This window comes from Mchenga conophoros, linkage group LG13 (genome assembly GCF_057382185.1).
Source record: "Mchenga conophoros isolate Kocher_MC1m ecotype Shallow Benthic linkage group LG13, M_conophoros_male_GT1.1, whole genome shotgun sequence".
Classification (NCBI taxonomy): domain Eukaryota; kingdom Metazoa; phylum Chordata; class Actinopteri; order Cichliformes; family Cichlidae; genus Mchenga; species Mchenga conophoros.
The window spans coordinates 21,747,923-21,769,750 of record NC_140538.1 but is presented as its reverse complement, the minus strand read 5'-3'; the positions used below and the strand labels follow the sequence as shown (position 1 = coordinate 21,769,750).

The 21,828-nt window shown below is 42.4% G+C and overlaps 3 protein-coding genes across 5 annotated transcripts in view; 2 read left to right on the top strand and 1 right to left on the bottom strand.

Annotated features, from left to right (window-relative positions):
- The window catches only part of mcu (mitochondrial calcium uniporter), a 68,580-nt gene extending 59,810 nt beyond the window's left edge, over window positions 1–8,770 (top strand). For both annotated transcript variants that reach the window (XM_085297207.1, XM_085297206.1), the window contains exons 4-9: window positions 2,446–2,616; window positions 2,723–2,827; window positions 3,098–3,258; window positions 3,587–3,790; window positions 4,659–4,775; window positions 4,982–8,770. In XM_085297207.1, the coding sequence (XP_085153333.1) occupies window positions 2,446–2,616; window positions 2,723–2,827; window positions 3,098–3,258; window positions 3,587–3,790; window positions 4,659–4,775; window positions 4,982–5,062 (839 nt within the window). In that variant the 3' untranslated portion in view covers window positions 5,063–8,770. The remainder of the gene's footprint in view (window positions 1–2,445; window positions 2,617–2,722; window positions 2,828–3,097; window positions 3,259–3,586; window positions 3,791–4,658; window positions 4,776–4,981) is intronic.
- Window positions 8,771–10,728: 1,958 nt separating this feature from the next.
- On the top strand, window positions 10,729–18,290 carry oit3 (oncoprotein induced transcript 3). The gene is made up of 9 exons (XM_085297202.1): window positions 10,729–10,858; window positions 12,238–12,612; window positions 12,701–12,811; window positions 13,824–13,946; window positions 14,051–14,173; window positions 15,269–15,429; window positions 15,587–15,999; window positions 16,728–16,827; window positions 16,998–18,290. Exons 1-9 carry the CDS (start codon window positions 10,801–10,803, stop codon window positions 17,148–17,150), a joined length of 1,617 nt encoding a protein of 538 aa, XP_085153328.1. The 5' UTR covers window positions 10,729–10,800; the 3' UTR covers window positions 17,151–18,290.
- On the bottom strand, window positions 17,810–21,824 carry pla2g12b (phospholipase A2, group XIIB). Of its 2 annotated transcripts, none has more exons than XM_085297208.1 (4): window positions 21,216–21,824; window positions 19,327–19,415; window positions 19,041–19,206; window positions 17,810–18,931 (listed from the first exon to the last, which is right to left on the bottom strand). In XM_085297208.1, exons 1-4 carry the CDS (start codon window positions 21,820–21,822, stop codon window positions 18,813–18,815), a joined length of 981 nt encoding a protein of 326 aa, XP_085153334.1. In that variant the 5' UTR covers window positions 21,823–21,824; the 3' UTR covers window positions 17,810–18,812. The 2 variants fall into 2 exon arrangements, with proteins under 2 accessions (XP_085153334.1, XP_085153335.1); XM_085297209.1 differs by having other exon boundaries at window positions 19,339–19,415.
- Between the last annotated feature and the right edge of the window lie 4 nt (window positions 21,825–21,828).

Genomic DNA, 21,828 nt, shown 5'->3' with positions numbered 1-21,828 from the left:
GAACAGGCTGAATTCATTTAAAAGCGTGCCTTAATAGCTGTAGGATTGTAGTAAAGATAGACACGGGGTCTTTGCGCTTTTAACAATGCTCCTGCGATGACAGGATAAACGAGGACAAAGGGAACGTGTGCGGCAGAGGGGGGCACTCGGGGCAACGTTTCAAAGTATCACTGTAATGAAGAAACGGTCTTAAAATGAAATGTCTGAACCTTTGGTGTCTTTTAAACGTGACACCTGGAAAAGAAGCCCGGCTGGCGCTGCCTGTGCCAGCTGAGCGTCCTTCATTTCTTGGTGTGGACCTGGGCAGATATCTGCTGATTCACTGCAGTGGGCCTGTGCAGGAGGCGGAGGTTTTTGGGTGCAGCAGCAACAAGGAGGCTCGGATCATATCTCCTATGGGCTTGCAGCCCCCTGCCTTGATTCATGTGTCTGTCTTTAGAGGCCACTCAGCATGATAATGGTATAAGCTGCACAGGCTCATTACAACAGTAGTTTGGTTATGGACCAATAGAGCCATATTACAGGCTTATATTAGCAGAGAGTGCCAGTGAGCCGAGCGTGGGCTCAGCTGTTTGGGACAAAAGTGATGGAAGAAAAAAGCAGGGTGTACAGATGGCACCGAAAACGCACAGAATCCTAAACTTGAACTCAGTCCCAGGTACACTAAGTGATTCCATCTTTTTCTCGGCTATGAAAAGTTAAAAAATTTCAAAGAATGAATAAACTACGGTGTTTACCTCGAGGCCTTTTAATTCAGCCTCACCACACGCGCATGATTTAGAAGTCTTTCAGGCTTTTATGTGGGAATAAGAAACATCAATAGTTGGCTTCAAAGAATCATCGGCAGTCCTGTGAGGAACAGGTTCGCAATGTTAAGGCTGTATCGATTCTCCAGAACAGATGGCCTGAATAGGGCTTATTTTGGCAAACCGCAGCGAGCAGTGTATGTCTTTTAGTAGCTATTAGTCCTGTGTTGATTACTGACAAATATTAGATGTGCTAAACCAAAAATTAGGTACTGAGAGTAATAAGAATTTTTTGACAGCAATGTGCATAGACTCAATTATTAATGCAGCTCTCAGTACAACTATTTTACTATCTTATTAAAAAAAGATTTTCATTGACATGCCGTCATTGTTGATGGTTACAACCAAGCTTGGATGCATGCATTTACAATAACTTGGAAATGATCGTTAATTGGAACCAGTTATCGAATACCATTCCTAATCACAACTTGGTCAATGCACACGTCCAGTCAAAGCATCCTGTCTGTGGGAACCCACCCCTACACTGCCTCCGAATTTGTACCAGATAATTTCAGCCAATAAATAACTGTTGATGAATTACATTGACTGCAGCGTCTTATTGGATAAGTTAAATGGAGCCAGTGTTCCAATATGGCAAGATCTGTTAACGTTTAATGAACGATCACTGAGTTTTATGTTTAGTGTTGTGATGCGCCCAGTTAGGGCTACTGTGACGCCCTGAACCACAGTCCAGTGAGCAGTTAGACAAAATGCTCTTGTTAGATAACCTTTTTTTTCCAAGGTTTCTGTGTCCATGTGTTGGACCAGTTGTTTAAGTTTTATAGCAGTGCACTTAAGTTAATTAGATACTTAGTATCAGAACTCTGACTCCATACCACTACTTTGCTGGGCAAACTGTTTAATGCCAATATATCAATCAGGCCACAGATGGTATCATCTAGATGTTTTGTAGTGAGCCATGCAAAGTAAACCAAGAATAACTAGACTCCTGCTTCTCATTAACGCTTCTTAGCCTTTCTGTAACCTCATTTTATAACCACAGTTCCAAAGGAGTTGGGACAAAGATGCAAATCTCATGAAACCATATTTTTATTCACAATACGTCATAGAAACATATCAAATGTCTTGAAAAAATTTCGAATGGGAGCAACAAAACCCATGAAAGGTAAGTAGTACTAAAAAAAACAACTGGAGGAGCATTCTTCAGCTAATTAGCAACAGGTCAGTAACATGATTGGGCATAAAAAGAGCATCTCAGAGAGGCTGAGTTTCTCAGAAGAGGTTAATGAGTCCTTAAAAGAACTGCACCTACAAATTTCAGAATAATTTTCCTCAGCGTGAAATTGCGATATCTCATCATCTGCAGTATATAATATCATGCAGAGATTCATCCTGCATTTCTGATGATATGTGGGAGTTAGTGCTTGCGCATCTGGAAATGCACTATGAATGCTCAAAGGTATACACAGGTTTTAGAGGAGCATGTGCTCCAATCCGGGGAAGTTGTTGTTTACTTCAGCAAGATGATGCTAAACTGCACACATACTGTAAATCATTGCATTCTGTATGTACTTCCATTTTACTCAGCATCCTAATTTTTTGGGCATTGAGGTTGTGCAAGATTACTGCTTTTGTGACGTTCGACCCGTCCCTGTTTTCTTACTCGCGACCCCTACAGAGGTGACGGTGGTGTATCAGAACGGGCTGCCGGTGATCTCAGTCAGTTTGCCGTCCAGACGAGAGCGCTGTCAGTTCACCCTCAAACCTCTCAGCGACTGTGTGGGAGTTTTCCTCCAACAGCTCCAGGCAGAGGACAGAGGCATCGACCGGGTCGCCATCTACTCTATGGGTATGCTCACACACACAAGTGAACAAAACCTCATAACCTTTAGTTCCAGTACCTTTTTGTTGCGTAAGCCCTCTCTTATTTTCTCCCTGTTTCTCTTTCTCTTCAGATGGGGCGAGGGTTGCCTCCTCCACAGGAATAGACATCCTGCTGCTGGATGATTTCAAGCTCGTTATTAACGACACCACACACCTCGTGCGGCCACCGAGGAGAGGTGAGAACCGGCGAAGCCTCTGCTGTTCGTTGTTAGGCAGATTTCAATCATGGCGTGTACCGCTGCGACTGTGGGTGTGACAGGTGTTTTGGGGGTTGCAGTGATCATGGTGATAGGTGCTTTAGCATAATAAGAAGCACAACCACTGAAGCCTGAAATTCTTGTCTGAATTCTGCCTTAGGGGGCGTCACCAATAAGAGGAAGTCAGGATTTTATTGCCAGCATGTGGGAAGCCTGTTTATTTATTTGCATTTGTGTGTTTAACTTCAGAGCTGTTGCCCCACGAGGAGGCGGAAAAGTTGAACGATGTCAAGTTTCTGGTGCAGCAGCTCTATACCACGCTGCGCATCGACGAGCACCAACTTAGCAAAGAGCGTGAGCTAATTGGACGACTGGAGGACCTGAACTCACAACTCCGCCCCCTAGAGAAGGTCTAACTCTCTTAACGTGTTTTGGAGTGCTGTAATATTGAAATTTGTGCTGCTACAAGACGATTAACCTTCACCACAACATCAGGGAACTTGAAATTAAGTGACCTGCATGCTTTTATTAAATTTTTTCATGGGAGACAAGAAGCTGTTATGTAACTAGTATAGCATATCACCCCAGTCACAATTCACACGACATGGCTAATATAACTAAAATGTTGTTATTCAGTTGTTACTTGTGTACTGAAGGGAATTACTGACCTAATGGAAAATAGTTTTATGTGCTCCGCTTGTGAACGCATGTGCGGTTTCTGTATTATCTCCTGTGCAGGTGAAGGAGGAGCTGAATAAGAAGGCAGAGCGACGCACCACTTGGGTGTTGTGGGGTGGCATGGCGTATATGGCAACCCAGTTTGGTATCTTGGCCAGGCTAACCTGGTGGGAGTACTCCTGGGATATCATGGAGCCGGTCACCTACTTCATCACTTATGGCACTGCAATGGCCATGTATGCCTACTTCGTTCTAACACGTCAGGTAAGACCACAGTCTTCAAACTTGGATAAAGATGTAAAGGCCTTAGCTTTCATGTTTACACCTTGTTATCACATGATCTAAGCATCCATGTTTGAAGATTCATACTGGTGGAAAACCAGGAGAAATCTGTATACCTAATAATTCAAACCTAATAATGGTTTGAATGCTGCAAAGCAGTGGATTAAATCTGAGAACCTGTATCATGAGAGTGAAGGCATGAAGCGAATGGAGTGCCTTGGATGTGTTTCTCTTTTTTCTCGATCTATGGAAATGCCATCCAAAGACAAGCTCAAACGGATGTAATATGCATTCAGGCAGTGTTCCTGTTAAATATTTTTACATTCTGATAACCACTGAAGTCACTTATAATAGAAAAAAGTTCAGCTTTGATAGAACCTAATCAAATATGTGGATTTACTCCTTTTCCCTGCTGATTTGTTTTGTTAATTAACAACCGTGCACTGTTGCCTGACAAAAAGCATGGAAATAGAATCGATCTATTCATATTATCGTATTGAAAGCCTTTTTTCTAGTCTCCACACTTGTGTTTTGGGTGCTTTCGCTGTACCAAAAAGTGTGACTCATTGTAGGCCAGTTATGCCGAAAATCTGTTAAGAACCCACCCAGGAAATCATCACACATGGGAAATTTAATGGATTTTTAAAAAACTTTTTAAAGCCTGGTGACATCGTCGCCCTTCAGAAATGTGTTCAGCGTTTATACAATTACCATAAATTTTTAAATCCAAGGACATGGAGCCAATTTGATGTTGGCTTTCTCACTCCTATAGAAATGAGTAGATGGAAGGTTTCTGATAAACTGGGTCCTCTTACACACAGCTCTGACTGCGTGTCTCTGTAACCTGCAGGAGTACGTTTATCCCGATGCCAGAGACAGGCAGTATCTGCTGTTCTTCCACAAGGGGGTGAAAAGGACACGCTTCGACATTGAGAAGTACAACAAGCTGAAGGATGATATCGCTGAGGTATAGTTGCTCGGTTGAAAGCTGGGTGTTTTGTAATGTAAAACCAGCGCTGCAGTCGCACTGGGGATTCACGCATTTTGCAGTTCAGCTCTCGGATTTGTTGTGCCAGTGGATACATGCGGATTTGTACCACCCCGCCACATTTTATTTATTTATTTGAATTTTCACTTCCCTCATTTTCCTCTCTCACTTTACATCCTCTTCAGGTGGAGTTAGATCTGAAGCGTCTACGGGACCCGCTCCAGCTCCAGCTCCCGATTCAGCAACTCACCGACGGCAAAAATTGATGGGAAGAGTGACCTCCCCCTCGCTCAGCTCCTGCAACCCACTTTTTTCCTCTTCTCTTCTGCTGTCCTACTCCCTCCTCCCTCTTTCCCATCCATTTCTCTTAGAGTCCCCTATCCCTGCATCCCTCCCGCACCCGATAATCCCATCCCTTTATTCTCTGACGGAGGTTTTTTTCTCCTTTTTTTTCCTTTTCTTTTTTGGGTTCTTCTTTTTCTTTTCCCGACTGGAACCTCGAGTCGGAATTGCAAGCAAAAACTGCTAAAAGGCGAAAAAAACAGGATGGTGAGAACATCAAGAACTGAAAACGTCTCACAGCTGATGGATGCTGGGGATGATGGAAAAGGAAGACGATGACGATAGCATTAAATTGGCCACAATGGATATGCCTCAAGTCTCCAGAGGGACAGCCGGCAGGTAACTCCAGGGATGAAACGGGAATTACTACACCTGTAGAACACTCCACGACAAGGAACACGCAGCGGGGGCAGCTGTGTGTGTGTCTGTGTGTGTTGGCAGGACTTTCAGGCTACCTTGGGACACTGACCTTGGCTGCCCTGCGGGTTACCACGGCGGCGCAGTCCTTCTATCTCTAGTGGTCAAACTGTCAACACACACGCCTCCTCTTGGACGGGGCAGGCTGCGAGGACACGTTTACAAGAAATCCCGACCGCAGTCACACCATTGGGAAGACCTTCGTTTTTCCTGTGGCCGACTCCTGCTGCCTCTCCCTCTCGGAGCCGCGCCTCCTCCAGGCGACGGACAGCTGTCACAGATTGACCTTCCTTCGTCAGGAGTCCGTCTCCACTCGCAGGATGCAGGATTGAAAACGCCTCATATCCTCTTCCTGTTTTAACGCCCTGTAGCGGCCCAGCCTGCGCAAGTATGACAGTACTACCGACAACAACATCACTGTGTGTTCTTTTATTCCAAAAAAACGAAAAAACAAAAAGAAAAAAAAATGATAAAAATATTTTGGCACTTTTTATTTTGAAAGCCATAGTATATTTGTTATGGAAAAATATGAATATATATGTATACAATCAAATAAACCAGATGACCAGAGGCTAGTTTTTTCAGTGGGGGGAGGAGCTCTCATACAACAAACCTCTTTTTTTTTTCTTCTTTTTTTTGGCATCAAACAGCTCATCTTACACCCTCTATAAAGATCTCCTGCCATGAAGGAAGCCCACTAACAGTCCAACACACACTTAGTCGCATACGCACACACACAAAAAGCATCGCCCTATATGCAGTACATACATAAAGCTAGTTTTTATGCATTTTCATGGCAAATGCACACTGTATGTGCCACAATAACAGCATTCAAGGTGGATGTAAGGCTCGTCTGCATGGCTGCCAAGGGGATTGGGGGGAATCCAAATACAAGGGTGCTGTTTGACTTCTTTAATTATCTGAATGCAGCAATTGCTGTAGAAACGCTTAACATAATGGCAAGGTTGAAATCTTTACCGATCATTGCCTCAGACAAACTTACAAGCATGGTAATACACTTGATGAGCTGGCTTCTACAAAAACTTTCTTAATAGCTAGAGGTTTTTAGTAAACTCCCCGCAGCTCAGTAACCATTGTCTTGCCATCTTGTGTTTTTTTTTCTTTCTCTTACCAAATGAAATCACAAAATAAAAGCTCAATCCAACAACAAAACAAGTGTCATGGCATTGAAGTCATAGAGGTTTTCTCATTCAGAAACAAATCCAGAGTGTTCTCCTCCCACTGCTGCTGTAATGCCCCTCCCTCCCTGCTCCCTTGATGGCAAGGCGGGGTAGACTGCATGCTGTGGTATGCCCTCAGTAGAAATCTGTGAATGTGTAGGAGCATTATTGCAATTTTGTACTTAATTGGACACCTTTCTTTTGCACATTTGCTAAAGAGTCATCCACATCAAGCTGAAGTCTTATTCAGAGGTTGTACAAGCCATATATTTATGTTGTCCATTTTTATTTAGGGGGGATGGTCATGGAATAAACCTTTGCCAGGTTCACATATAAATTTATGTTCAGGCCGAGGATTGGTGGCCTTTTCTTCCCCCCATAATCATCTCTATAGCTTCTCAAAGCCAGTTATCTTCACTTCTGCAGAGGGGAGGCACACGTGGACTTCAGCTCCAGATCATCCTGTGCCTGTGTGTGAACAGTTGGCAAAATCCTACTGATGAGATGCTTGTGTTAAAATACAGATTTTATATTAAAATGCATGATTTTAGGGTCAAATCAAAGGTTAGACCTGCAGATCTCAAGGCAGGATTTTTAGTCGAAACTGTTACCGTGTGTGTGTGTGTGTGTGTGTGTGTGTGTGTGTGTGTGTGTGTGTGTGTGTGTGTGTGTGTGTGTGTTTTACCTCCCAGGGAAAAGGTGCCTTTTGGATCATTAATTATTTAAACTTTTTTGACAATGTAGCAATTTGGTGAACGGCAACATGATACATGATAGGAAAAACTATAAGAAGAGAAAGTTAATCTGTCTTTTTTTTTTTTTCCCACAAAGAAGGGTTAAATTTCACTCTGTGGAAGTGGAAATCAATTTTTTGCTGTGTGTGTGTCTGTGTACATGAGTGTTTGTTTGAACCTGCATGTCTAGTGCACAGAGAGCAAAAGTGCACATCACCATATTCATGAGTCCTTTGCTCCTAATTGCCGCTTGTCAATAGCGCTAAAAATCAATTTGGCTCTCATCCCGTTTTACGGCCGTCATCAGCTTTAAATTTGTCTGTCCTGAACACACACACACACACACACACACACAGAGAGAGAAAATGGTGTTTCCTTGGAGATGTTCTGCAGAAGGTGAGTCCTCCCCTCTGCTGTTTCTACACAACAACTCCATCATCATCATCATCATCGTCACAGCCTCCTTTTTCTTTTTTCATGCCATCCACCGTTTATTGCCTTTTTTTTTAAAACAATATATCAAATATAGGGAAACTTTATTCTAAAGAGGGTGTTGCATGAATGTATGTTTACATGGGAAATATGTTAAAAAAATAATAAAAAAACGATGATTTATCAAAATAACTGCAAAGATAATTTAAGAACGTTGTGTGTAGAGATTCCTAGTTATAAAGGGCAGCGGGGCGGGGTTGCGTCTTTAGAATCTGCCCTGCCAAATCTGATTTAAATCCAGGCCAACCAAATGCTCAAAGCCCATCTTCGCCTTGTTTACTCCCTTAAATCCCTTCCCTCAGCTCCCCAATAAATGGAAAAAAAGCCACCTATAAAAGAGGTTTTATGACCTCTCGTCTTGGAGTCCAAAGTAAAAGTGGCAGGTGCATTTTCTTAGCTTATTGGGGGCTATCTCCGGTTCGTATCCCTCCTGTTATTCTTTTTCATCAACCCCCAGCCTTTTTTCTTCTCCAAAGTCACATTATTACAATGTTTTGAATTTGTTATGTTCTGAATTTCTTGTTTTGTTTCTTTGTTGCGTGGGTGTGAGCACTTACAATAAGATTTGTTTAAAATGCCTGAAGAATGAAGCAGATTATTGGGTTGAAAATGATCTCGTACTTCATTCTGACCTCTTATTTACTTTTTCTTTTCTCCTGTTGACATGATGCTGTAATGTTGGCAAAAAAAAAAAAAAACAAAAGGAAAAAAAAGGAAAGAAAATGTAAAATCCTGTATCATTTATGAAATATGTATAAAAGAGAAATGTAATTCAATTATCAATAAAATCCTTATCCAGTTTTTGGAACCAGTGGTCCGGTTGAAATTTGTGATTAATGTGTAACGCTGCCGATGTTTACAAGAAGCTTTCCAAGGTCTCGATGACTTCCCCAGACTTTCCTTGGCCTTCAGCCCTTCCTGCACAGGACATCCTATGAGATAGATCTGAGAATCAACACACTCTTGTTTTTATTTTTGGTGCTTTTTCAATCTTATTTTGATCATTAGAGCAGAAAAGGAATCATTTCCCTTGAATAACCCGAGAAAAGCCATGAGCCATATCGCTGTGTGGTTACACTTGGGTGCATCACTGCTTTAAGCTAAATGCTAATGACAGCAGTAAAACACTCACAGTGACCAATGTGAGTGTGAGGTCAGTTGTTGACATTTGACATATAACTTCCTGTCTGCTCACAAGTAAAATACAGCTAAGGTCATGGTCTCAATAGTTTTGCAAAACATCTTGATAAGAAAAAAAATTCATCCAAATGAATCATTAGAGCTGTCACAATTGTCTTGAGAGCAAACTAAATGTGATCTCTAATCTTCATGACCTTTCTGGTTAGTACCTAGCTGCTCATTTAGTTAAAAATCCAACAGGTCAATCTCAGCTAAAGGATCATAAATGGGATTTAGTGTCAGGAACTGGATCCGGCAGTGCAGCTTTAACAAAACTGACCAACTCACAGAGGTGTGTGGTTCCTTATCATCATCTTCTGCTTATTCGTTTTACAGTCGTAGGGAGGTTTTGAGACTATCCCAACTGTCATAGGGTAAGAGGGAGGGTACACCCTCGACGAGTCACCAATCTCCTCATCTGCATCCATGGATGGAGTTCATCCATTCATCATCAGTTACTCAGCTTGCTTCATCCATCCTACGGTGAATTTAGAATCGCCAGTTAACCTAACGTCATGCATGTCTTTGGACTGTGGGAAGAAGCCAATGTACCTTGAAAGAATTACACAAACGGGGAGAAAATTCAAACTCAACATAGAAAGCCCAGCCTGGAGTTGAGCCCCGGACCTTCTTGCTGTGAAATGACCGTGCTAACCACCATCATGTCACCCTCTTTAACGCCATAATATTAAAAATCAAGCCTAAAAGAAAGCATTGATCCTTAAGGCAAAAGCAATCCTTTTAAGCAAAGTCATGAAGAAGTCAAACTATAGTAACTTATTCAGATTATGACTCAGTTGTCCACATATAAGCCTAAAAATCTGGCCTTTAAATAGGAAAAATTAAGAGCATTACATAAAGGAGCAAATAAGGTTTTATAATACATATAAACATATAATTTATGAAACTCCTGCACTGTTCTAAAATACAATGCTGATTCAGTCTATTTGTTCCCCAGAGACTTGCAGCCAGGAGGACTAACGACATCTTACTTACAGAGCTAAGTGTTCTGACTCATTTCTTCTAACTACCTCATGGATTAATGTCTCCACTGACTTAATTACATAATGAGACACAAAAACTGCAAGCCTCAGGTTGGCTTCTGCAGGTTTTAAATGAAAAGGGCAAAGCTGTAGATACCTCCGCTGGCGGCCTGAAAAACCTACGAGCACACGTCGACTCTGCTGGATCAGTTTGTCCTCATCAAAGGTCTTGCTGCGCTAAAATTTGAGTGTGCAAACCTCGCCGTCACCATCTTGAAGTGAAAGATGCTTCAGCGCGACGCTAAGCAGTTTAATCAGATTGGTTAAACCGAGATTAGATCATCACTCGTTTTTTCAACGAGCTTTAAATCAGGAAGAAAGGAAGGACAGACGTGTCTCAAGCTCCAGTCAGAAAACATGTGTTGGATATTTTAAAGGCATGTGCAGTGTAAAAATAGTTTTCTGATGGAAACAATGGGAGGATGGTCCTGTTACTGGATTTGGGGAGCAGAAGGTCAGGGATTCAAGGTGAGAGAGGGACATGACAATTTGACAAAGATAAGAGGTGACTATTAAAAACAGACTTCCTCAAAAAGATGAATCAGAAGTGCCGCACATACACAAACACACTCAGGCTTGAGCTTGGATCTTCTAACCAACAGCGAGAAAGCAGATCATGATTTTTTTGGTAATTACCGGTCTGGCGCTGGAGATTCTTGCAGTTGCAGGTGTAGGTAAGTGGATTATGCAATTTTTTATACTTACGTCCAAAATAAGCAGGTATGTCTACTATAAAAACGTTTTTACTGTGATTAAAAGCAACGTGAAATTTAATGGTCAAGCTGCCAAAAGCATTACTGTAGTTTTTACATAAATCTAAAGAAAATCTCAGATAAGTGCAGTTTTTGGGTACTATGTGGATTTATACACATTTAATGCTCTGGTGAGTTTTTAAGCAGATTAGCAGTGTTACTGGAAAACCAGGCACAGAGCAATAAACAATGTCGGGCTTTGGCCACACAAGAAGTTGTTAGAGTGATCAGGTCATTCTTGTTTTGTCCACATTAATAAAATATCACTAGCTGTAACCTTTAACAAAAAAAAAAGTGATATGAAAGAGAGTAAGTTTGTGCACTGTTGCTCTTCATCTTCATTTGTACAGACAAGATCAGGTCAGACATGGCTCCATATTCTCCCCAAAGCCTTATTAAGTTATTCATGCCCCATCTGGAAGATTTAATGCTCCCATTAGCATACATCCGCATGAGTCAGCTATGTCCTTTGCCCCTTCTGTGCTGTTGGAGCCGGGCACATTTGGTCAGTCGTACGTCTCTCAGAAATGGCCATTAATGCTGTCAGAAGACTCAGACTGCGGATTGATCTGTCTGCTTTTACTTGAGCAGCGTGGTGACAAGATGTACTGTCCATTAGTTGGCGGAGGCCTATATAGTCACAAAATTAGACAAATAGCACAGTCTGCACTGTACTGTATGTGTTTGCCTTCACGTCTCTGGTGAGCTTCGTTCTGTCAGGTGTCACACACAAAGCACTTCCATGATCTGTCTGCTTATTCAGCCCTGCGAATACTGTCTGTTAAACCCTTCTTTTCCTCTCATTGCCCACTCCCTCATGCTGTCACCTTTTGTTTTATGTCTGCCCCTTAATTACACTGTTAAAAAGGGCATGAAGAAGGGAAATACTATTGATCGTTTTTCCTGCACTTTGTTTATTCTCCCTGTTCAGTCGCTCTCTCTTGATTCTGCTGGCAGTAGTGAAAAGAGTCACCACTGACAGAACTCATTGGCTAAAGAGGCCTTTGAGGACAGCTTGTTGGCTTTTAGTCCAATTAAGCTGTTTCCATCTATCTGGCCAATCCAAAGCTTTCATGGTAACAAATGGTCAAGTGGGCAAAGTACCTAATGGTGTTAACTTGAATTCAAATATACAATAGAGCGCGCACCAAAGCCTCTTTCTGAGCCTTTATATGCCAAACTTCTTTCTCAATGATTCATCATTTACAGTTTAAATGATTTATATTAAACACATTTATCTTACTTTTTAAGGATCTAATCATGTGGTGCTTATTTTCTCCCTTCCCACCACCCCGCCTCAGTCTTGGACCCCTGCTCTGCGTACATCAGCTTGAACGAACCGTGGAGGAACACAGACTACCACGTCAACCAGTCAGCTGGTGTGCCCCTGTGTGACAGCCACGTCTCCGGTGAATGGTATCGCTTCACAGGCATGGCCGGGGATGCCATGCCCACCTTCTGCATCTCCGAGAATCACTGTGGCACACACGCCCCCATTTGGCTCAATGGCAGCCACCCAAAGCTCCATGAGGGCATCATCACCCTGCCTGTCTGCGCCAGCTTCAGCAACAACTGCTGCCAGTGGAACGCCAGCGTGGATGTGAAGGCCTGTCCTGGAGGATACTTTGTGTACCGCCTGCCAAGGCCGTCAGTCTGCTTCCATGTGTACTGTGGCCGTGAGTGAGCACATCGGATGTGACATCTGTTGGTTCGTGAGATGCTTTTTTCAGTAGCCTGACTTTGTTGTTTTTGTGTGTTGCAAAGATTTCTACGATATTTGCGACGAGGCCGACTGCACGGGTCCCACGTGTCCGCAGTCTGACTGCCGCTGCGCCCCTGGAAATGTCCTGGGACCAGACGGACAAACATGCCTGGGTGAGACATGCAGAGAGGGAGGAAGTGGAGGAGACAGATAAGTTGTGCAACAGACAGAGATAAGCGAGGGAACACGGAAGACAGATAGGCTGGAAACGTTTCGTGGAAAACAACAAGAAAAATCAATCCAGCTGGATTTGCAGTCGGTTCACGCAACTGTTTTATTTTCTAATTAAGCTGTTCCTATGTTATTCCTCATTTACCCAACGTAATATCCAGTGGCAAGTAGGGTGACGACTGCTGCTCTATGTATTTATATCACCTATAGCACGATCATTTGTACAAGACATTCATTCACAAAGAGATTGGTATACCAAGGTATAAAGTATACAAATATGAATATATTAATATTTAAGTCTTGTCTTGTGTGTTGGTTCACTCATATCCCCAAATCGTTCAACTGGTAATCTTTCTCTTAACTATTTTCACTGTTCATTACTTATTTTTAATGAGCCTATCACAACGTCTTTAGAATATTAATATTAAAATAAAGCTTATTTTATTTTAAGGAGCAGAGCCTGATTTAAAAAAGCAACAGAAGCAATCAAACATTTTAAAATACTGATTTATGGTATACGCTCAAGGTGAGCATCTGCAGGTGTACGTGTGTGTGTTTGTGTGTGGCATACCGGGGCTTAATGATGGTTGACAGGCATGCTAGGGCAGCCTGGCCAGTTTGAAATTTACCATAATCTCATTATTCATCCATCTACCAAATCTGCCAGTCCTCACCTCAGTAATTACGTTCTCATTTCTTCATTTTGGCTCACTCTTTCTTCGCTCTTTTGCACTCTCACTTTTGTTTCACCGCACACTTTTATTTCATCCATCATTATTTCTTTACTGGGCCTCTCAGGATTATAAATGCAGGTTTAAAGTCCTTTAAAGTTGATGTATCATTCCTAAGTGGATGGCCTCAAGGTGATACACTCCACTCTACCCATCTGCTGCTCAGTTATTTAAAACGAAACTCATCTGATATTAATATCTGAACCTGTGTGTGTGTGCTCAGATGTGAACGAATGCGATCAGGGCAACGGTGGCTGTGCAGAGGTATGCGTGAACACCAAAGGCTCTTGGCGCTGTGAGTGCGGACGAGGCCGTGTGCTGGATGAGGATGGACGCACCTGTAGAGGTACAAGCACAGGCGTGCACTTATGTGTATTTGTTGTACAGAGATGAGTAAACTGGACACACACACACACACCTCCAAATACTCTCCTGTTCTCTGTGTTGAAGAGATAGCAGGCTGTCATGTTAACAATGGAGGCTGCAGTCATGGCTGCTCCGCTCTGCTGGACTCCTATCAGTGCCACTGTCCCAGAGGGCTGGAGCTGGGAGAGGACAAGCGCACGTGTCAAGGTGGGTGTGTAAGTGAGAAAAAAAGGTAGATATCAGTGATAGGTAATCAATCGGGCAAAAAAAGAAGCAGCCGTGAAGATAAATGTTTGGATTTATCTCATCTGATTTTTCAGCAGAGATATGAGGTGAGTGCATTTCTTCAGGTTTATTATTACTGTTGTCAGGGACGACCTATAATCATATTTGAAGAGAATAACATGATTGGCCTTTTCTAGAGAGCCTTTTTTGAGAATCAAGAAAAATTGTCTGTTGTCTGTTTGTTTTTTTTGTTTTTTTGTCATTTATGAAAGAAGACTCCAAAGAAAAAAACATTTTTATTATGGTTTATTGAGCAGATTAAGTTTTTGATTAACAGTTCACTAGATAATAAATCAAGAAAAAAAATGTTCTTTTAAGTCAGAATGCAAAAACATTCACCTGTAAACATTACTTTATTCTTGATTTATTTCTCAGTGATCAAGCACTAATGTTGTCAAAAGAGTACAAACAAAATCAAGGCTTTTGGATTTAAATCCCTTGAACAACAGTTTGCCAAAACATAAAAGGAATGATGCTGATATTCACAGTGGGGGAGCTGGAGCCAGCAATACTTTGTTTATGGAAATAAGATGTAATTGCCAAAACTGACAATTTGTTTCTTTTCCTTGCGCAACACATAAAAAACAACAGCACGGCATCACATGTTCAGAAATTTCCAGCAAGAAAGTGATAAATCAGTAGAAACTACTTAGAAAAGTTAAGCGGCCACTAGTGGTAGAATGAAGCAGTGTCTTGGGGCGGCTGTGGCTCAGGAGATAGAGCTGGTCGTCTACGTATTGGAAGGTCAGTAGTTCGATGGCTCATCCTGGCTCCTGTAGTTGCTCCTTGTTTTTCTGCTGATAGAACTCGGCAGCTTGCTTTTACTGGTTTCTGTATCATTACTTCTCGCCACAGGGCATCATACTGTGTGATGTGGCATATGTTGTTGTATAATGATCACACAACTGTGAGATCATTTTAAGCAGCTTTTTGTTGTTTTATCCATGTAATAGTTGGCGATTTCTGTTTTATAGTGTTATAAAGAATCTGTGATATCTTTGACTCCCCCCTCTGCAGTTCCTGTCCAGTGTGATTCCAGCTCTATTACAGTATCAGTTCCTAAGGACCTTGTAGGCGGCCTGGAGCTCTTTCTCTCCAACTCATCTTGTCGGGGTGTCTCCAATGGCACACACATCAACCTCAACTTCAGCCTCAAGACATGTGGCACAGTAGTTGAGGTCAGAGGAACTGGGGTGGAATTTTTGATAGAATGTGCCCTGGGTTAAATATGTAAGCCGAAGGCTTTGAAAAATGAGCAGTGCACTTTAATATGGGTTGCTCAAGCTTGTTACTAACTGAAAAACCCATTAATGTAATATAAATGTTCGCTCTCAGGTGACAGCTAATAAGATTGTAGGGACCAACCTGGTGACAGGTCTCCCAAGGAGCAGCCCAGGAAGCAGCGGGGACTTAATAGTCCGCACCGGCAAGTTGGTGCTCCCAGTTACCTGTGAGTTCCCCAGGGAATATCAGGTTTCAGACGGATACCAGGCAAGCCAGCGCAACTCAGCCCTAGAGCTGGAGGGCCACAGTGAGGGGGTCTTCACTTTCTCCTTAGAGCTTTTTAAGGATGCCCAGTTTTCAGAGGCCTACCGCACCCCACCCCAGCTCCGCCTGCATGACTCCCTCTTCTTTGGGGTTGAGCCTAAGGAGAGAGTGGATGGTCTCTCTTCCCTGGTGGAGAGCTGCTTTGCTACACCGGGGCCCAAAGCTGACCAGGCCCTCAAGTACTACCTCATCAGAGATGGGTGAGTGTAGGTTTCATGTTATTTCATTTCATATATAATGTATATATTTATGTGCCTTATTTGTTTCTTCAATTAATCACTGTCTGTTTTGCAGCCCTCTACTGGCCAAAGATATAATGCAATAATCTACTTTAAATTAAAAATTGTCTTTACATTTGCAGGCGACAGATAGACAGATAGATGTCTGAAGAAATAATCAAAACAATCAGTCTGGTGTAAATAGCCACGCAAACAGATTTTACTTTATTTATTTATCAGAAAAGACGTTTCTGCCTTGCTAACAATAGAAGTGCATTGAGTTCCAGTTATTGTAGTAAATGTCATCAGTATGAGATCCCACTGCTGTGTCTTATAAAGGTCTTCTTGGCATCAGGTGCTCAACAGTTATCCAACCGGAAATCACTCTTTCAGCTGAAAAATGTCACTCTGTCTTGTACTCTGACTAGTTCAGAAAAAATACAACACATAGTTTTGGGTAGAAAAATGGAAACAAAATTTTTAAAATGTATGAAACACGCTTTTTTCCAGTGAATGCAGTTTTCCTCTGCAGACACAATAGGTCATCACTAAATCTATATTCATGCTTGCCAACAAATGCGGCAGGCTGTCAGGACCTTGAAGCATCTAATCTCTTAATGAAGTGCCTTGTTAGAAACATTTATGGATCTCTTTTTATTGCATTAAGATGCATGTGTGACTCTAGTTTCTCTCTTTGGCTTCCTACGCAGATGTATTGCTGATGAAACAATGACACAGTACTCGTCAAAGGACCAGCTCTCTAAGCACTACCAGGTCCCCGTCTTCAAGTTCATTGGCAAGGACAACCGAGTGAGTAAAAGGAGCATGCTGGGAGCCAGCTGGCGAATGTGTGTGGACTTATGCCTGCATAGCTCTATACTGCAAAGACTGTATTAATAGACCATGTGAATTAGAAGAATCCTTTACACTGTGAAGGCAGTCTCAAAATATCAAAACAAGCTTGCTTCCTCTGTTTACAGCAAGTGTTCCTGCACTGCCAGGTGCTAGTGTGCCGGGCAGGAGACTCCCGCTGTGCTCAGCGCTGTCGGGGACGCGTCCGACGGGAGGTTCAGACGGATGAACCTCAGGAGCAGCACGCATTGAGCGCAGGCCCCATCATTATCCTGCCTTAATCATGGCAATTATACAATGCTATCAACACAAACATCAACAAAAAAGCCATGAAATTAAACAATCAGCACAGTTGCATTTAAACTGAAGTGAACACTTTATGGTTTTTCTCACTTTCTGTCATTCGTACACTATTTGAGTGGTGCTTTTCCAGATTAAACATGCGTAGAGTTTGAGATAATAAAGTCAGCGTCTCAGTGTTTGTGCACGTAATCCTTATGAGCCAAAAGCTCAGATCTTAGACTGTGCTGAACATTCAGTTTCAGACTTGTTTTGTACTCTTGTAATTTGTAAGATGTCAAAGAAAGGGATACCCAGCTCTGGCTATAAGAAAACCTCACCCACCTTCTACACCCACCTTTTTTTTTTTTTTTTGAGAAGAAGCCAAGCAGAAAAAAGATGGTTTAAAGAAAGAGGAGTTAAAACAGCTTGAACTGACAATTGGCACCAAGGCCAGTTGTAAGATGAATAAGGATAATTTTGAGCAGCTTTAGTAGAGTCCAAAAATAAAAATATAGAGATGGACATAAGCATGATGGAACCCCTTTAAAAAGGAATCGTCCAGTTCAGTTGATCTGGTAATCCGGAGAGTAAATAAATGTAGACATAGACACAAAGAAGCCAAGCGCACTGTATATATGTGTATACAGTATATCCTCCTTCTGCTGTTATTTATATTGTTGGAGATAACTTTTATTCTCATTAACACATCATAACAAGTTTGCGTCTGTTGGACTTGCAGCACATTATGCTGACCTTAAAGTGAATGACATTTCGATTAAAAAGCGAGAAAGGCGCCACACATCACTCATAACAGCTACAACATGAGAGATGATTTTCTGGGTCACACTTTCAGGCATTTCCCAGGCTTGATTACAGCTTAGAGACTTAGTGGATTTATGGAAGTGGTTTATTTCTCACCCCATCTCCAACTTAAAAAACCCCCCACCCCATCTAAAACATCTATAAGATGCGTTCTGACTCATTTGCTTGGTGTAATCGATGAGGAGCACGCCACACATCACAGTGTGCTGGGAAAGAAATATCAGAACCCCGCGTCTGGAAATTATGCATAAGCTTCATCACTCCGACAATTAATCTGGAGTTAATCGTGTCAGTTTAGCTGCAATTAGTCTTTAATGTATTCATAAACATAACAAATAACTGGCAAATAACTTACATCAAGCATTAACATAGTAGGCATTAGATTTACATGACACTGACTTAAGGTTTGAGCAGCTTGACAAATTTAAGATAGCAGCACACAAGGAGCCTTGAGCACCACAGTAATTATCTGGTGTCTTTCTGTCTAGAGGAAATTAATCCGGTGACAGTATCCTTTCTATCTTCCCGTCACACACTTTGTTTGGAGTCATCAAGTAATTTATGGTAATGGAGTCATAGAGTCAATTGGCCTAAAATGAGGAGCATGGCGAGTGAATATGCACGAACAATTGTGAATAAATCCAAAGAAATTGTTCACTTAAATTCCTCTTTTATGTCTTTTTCAATCTCTGGCCTCTGAATCTTGAGAGGGCTCTTGTGAGGCATCTCGTCTATGAAGGAAAAAAAAAAGAAGCCTATAAATGCACGCTATGCGTGTGAAAATATGACTCTGTTAGTTGTCTTCAAAAGCACACAGATGATGTCCATAGTGTTCTGTGTCACAGTTCATCCCTCTCCTCTCCCTCGCAGACACACGCTGCCCTCTGGCTGTTCATGTAAGGTCTGCAACCAAGAGTCCAAACTGTGTTGTAGAGAGCGTCTGCCATCGATTCACAGGCTAGGAGAAAAAAATATGAGAGAGGAGGGACGCTGATTAATTTATTTTTTCTTCTTTGACAACTTGTGGCTATGCACAGGCAGGAAGAGGGGAAAGTTAAATATCTCACCTTGCACTTTCGAAACAAACCCCAGACTCTTCTTAAGGTCAGAGCAGATGCCATGCAGGCACGAGCGAAACCTGGAGTCACAGTCGTACTTGCTCGTACCGCAGTTTTCGTAGCACATGTCAAGCTGGTTGCAGCACTTTGTCATAGCAGGGATCCCCAGGTCAAGCTGTCAGAGATAGATTGTGTCAGCACAGTCTGCTCAAACCGAACATGTGGCTTTTACAGCCATTAAGGTTGTTAATGATATTGCTTTGAAAGCTGTTGGTGCTATGAACAGGCAACCTACAGCAGCATTCACCTGGAATCCCACCAGAGAGGTGCTGCAGCCGTTGGGCTCTGAGAGCTGGAAGCCAGGACGAGGTTGAGGAAGTTCTCCTGAGAAAACATGGAAGCTTCATTTAGGTCTTGAACTTGACTGCGTTAGCAAACAAATTTCATGAGTTGCTCCTGTTCATCCTCAGGTGTGTATCATTTCACAGATAAGATATACCTTCTGTTTGAGAACATGTATATGGATGATTGAGACGAGGGAAAGCTAAACTCCCACTGATAAACAGATGCATTCAGGTTTCGGTATAAGAAGCCTGAGGCCCAGGCATGTTATCTTGGATCAATAAAGAAGTACTTTAGCCCTGATCGTCAGTCCTGAGGCTCAGAGAGAGAAACTCTTGTCTAAATTAGAGGCATTTTCACTATGTCCTTCGCTACAAGTGAAAAACCTGGGTGTTATTTTTGACTCTGAGCTTGGTTTTATCCCACATATTAAACATGTGACCAAAATTGGATTTTATCATCTAAAAAATATAGCCAGAGTCCGCCCTATTCTCTCTCAGGCCAACACAGAGATGCTGATGCATGCTTTTATTACCAGTCGCATTGATTACTGTAATGCCCTGCTCTCTGGTCTTCCTAAGAAGAATATTTCAACTTTACAACTTTTACAAAACTCTGCAGCTCGTGTGCTGACGAAGACCAGAGGGCGGGCCCACATTACACCGGTTTTAGAATTGCTGCATTGGCTCCCCGTGTGTTTCAGGATCGATTTTAAAGTTCTTTTATTGGTTTTTAAATGTCTTAATGGTCTTGGGCCTTCTTATCTCTCAGATCTGCTTTTACCATATGAACCCTCGCGGCCCCTGAGGTCCTCTGGTACTGGCCTTTTGATTGTCCCTAAAGTCAGGACACATACTCACAGAGAGGCAGCGTTTCAGTGGTATGGTCCTCGTCTGTGGAACAGCCTGCCGGAGGAGCTCAGGGCCGCAGAGAACGTACATGTTTTTAAGAACAGGCTCAAGACCCACCTTTTTAATTTAGCTTTTACTTAACGTTTATTTATTTTATGCTTATTTATTCTATCCTGTTATTTTATTATTAATTCAGGCTTTACCTAATATTTATTGATTTTATTCTTATCCATTTTTTAATCTTCTTACTCTATTTATATTTATATTTATATTGTAACCCGTTCTTATTTATTTTATCATTTTACCCTGTATATAGCCTATTGTGGCATATCTCCAGTGTTTCCTCGGAGGGGGCTCTCTGCACCGGGGCTGTGATTGACCGTGGCTGCTGGGTCTCTGGGGGTCCTCTCAGCCTGGCTGGGGGGCTCCTTTGCCTCCCTCCTGCTGTGTGCCTGGAGGCTGCGGTCTGTGACCGGCTCTTGGTGCAGACAGCTCCCTGTTATAGTGTTTCCTCACTTGGCTCATGTGAACCCAGCCCAATTTTTACTCTACATTAAGTGTGCGTGTGGGTGGGCGGGGGGGGGGGGGGGGGGGGGAAGATATGTATGTATTCACATCATTTATGTTAATGAGAGTGTGGGGAGTGAGTTGGAGGGTGGAGTGGGCTGCTTTTAACTATGTAAAGCACTTTGTGCTACATTTTTTGTATGAAAAGTGCTTTATAAATAAAGATTGATTGATTGATTGATTGATTGATTGATTGATTGATTGATTGATAGCAGTGGAATCGGATCTAAAAGTTGAACTAACCAAAAAATATCTAGTTAAGGAAGCATATTGGAAGTGGAAAACACAGTAATCATTTGAAAATCTGCTGAGGGTCAGAAACATTTTTTGGGGGGAAGCTAAAAACAACAATGTGTAAAAACTCTTCTCAAAATCCCTTAAAGACCGGTGAACTTGAACAGAGAATTTTAAGATGGATTCTTACCATATCTTCTGCAGCGGTACTCACAAACACCATTGTGTCCACCGACCAGTTCCACCAGGGAGTCGAAGTATCCGTGCGCAGTCTGGAAATTATTTCTAATAGAGTTGAGGCCCCAGCTGCTGTCTTCTTGTTCCTGTGCTGTTTTCTGGGACTTGTTTGTCTGAACTGGTCTGATCTCATTCGCCTCTTCCCCAGAAGAAGGTTGTTCCAGGCTCTTAGCTTCTTTAGTAAAAGCTTTCAGAGCAGGGCTGTCTCCAGGAGGCCCATCACTGCCTGGCACTGATTCTTTGACTGTAGCACCTTCTGCTACCACCTGGACATCTTCTTCATGTTTGTCACCTGATTGGCAACCCTTCACACCTATTTCACGCAGCGGTTTGTCACCAAAAACGCTGTTACCTGCGTTTGCCTCAGCTGAAGATGAATCACCTACTTCAACAGCAGTGACACCTTCTTTGGCTACGTCAACAGAGGCATCTTCGGCAGCGACAACTGACTCAGCAGCAGGGCCTCCGTCCTCCTTTGCGTCAGTCTGGTAGTAGCCTAAAGTGGCACACGTCCCTGTGGACAGGCAGAGGAGGAGCAGGACAACAGTCCGAAGCAGCATGGTGTC

Excerpts from the sequence above, each read along its gene's own strand:
- oit3 (XM_085297202.1), top strand. The coding sequence starts at position 10,801 with ATGATTTTTTTGGTAATTACCGGTCTGGCGCTGGAGATTCTTGCAGTT. Across the intron at positions 14,174-15,268 it reads GGACAAGCGCACGTGTCAAG|TTCCTGTCCAGTGTGATTCC; the intron begins GTGGGTGTGTAA and ends CCCCCTCTGCAG. Across the intron at positions 15,430-15,586 it reads CATGTGGCACAGTAGTTGAG|GTGACAGCTAATAAGATTGT; the intron begins GTCAGAGGAACT and ends GTTCGCTCTCAG.
- pla2g12b (XM_085297208.1), bottom strand. The coding sequence starts at position 21,822 with ATGCTGCTTCGGACTGTTGTCCTGCTCCTCCTCTGCCTGTCCACAGGG. Across the intron at positions 19,416-21,215 it reads GTACCGCTGCAGAAGATATG|GAGAACTTCCTCAACCTCGT; the intron begins GTAAGAATCCAT and ends ATGTTTTCTCAG. Across the intron at positions 19,207-19,326 it reads GATTCCAGGTGAATGCTGCT|CTTGACCTGGGGATCCCTGC; the intron begins GTAGGTTGCCTG and ends TATCTCTGACAG.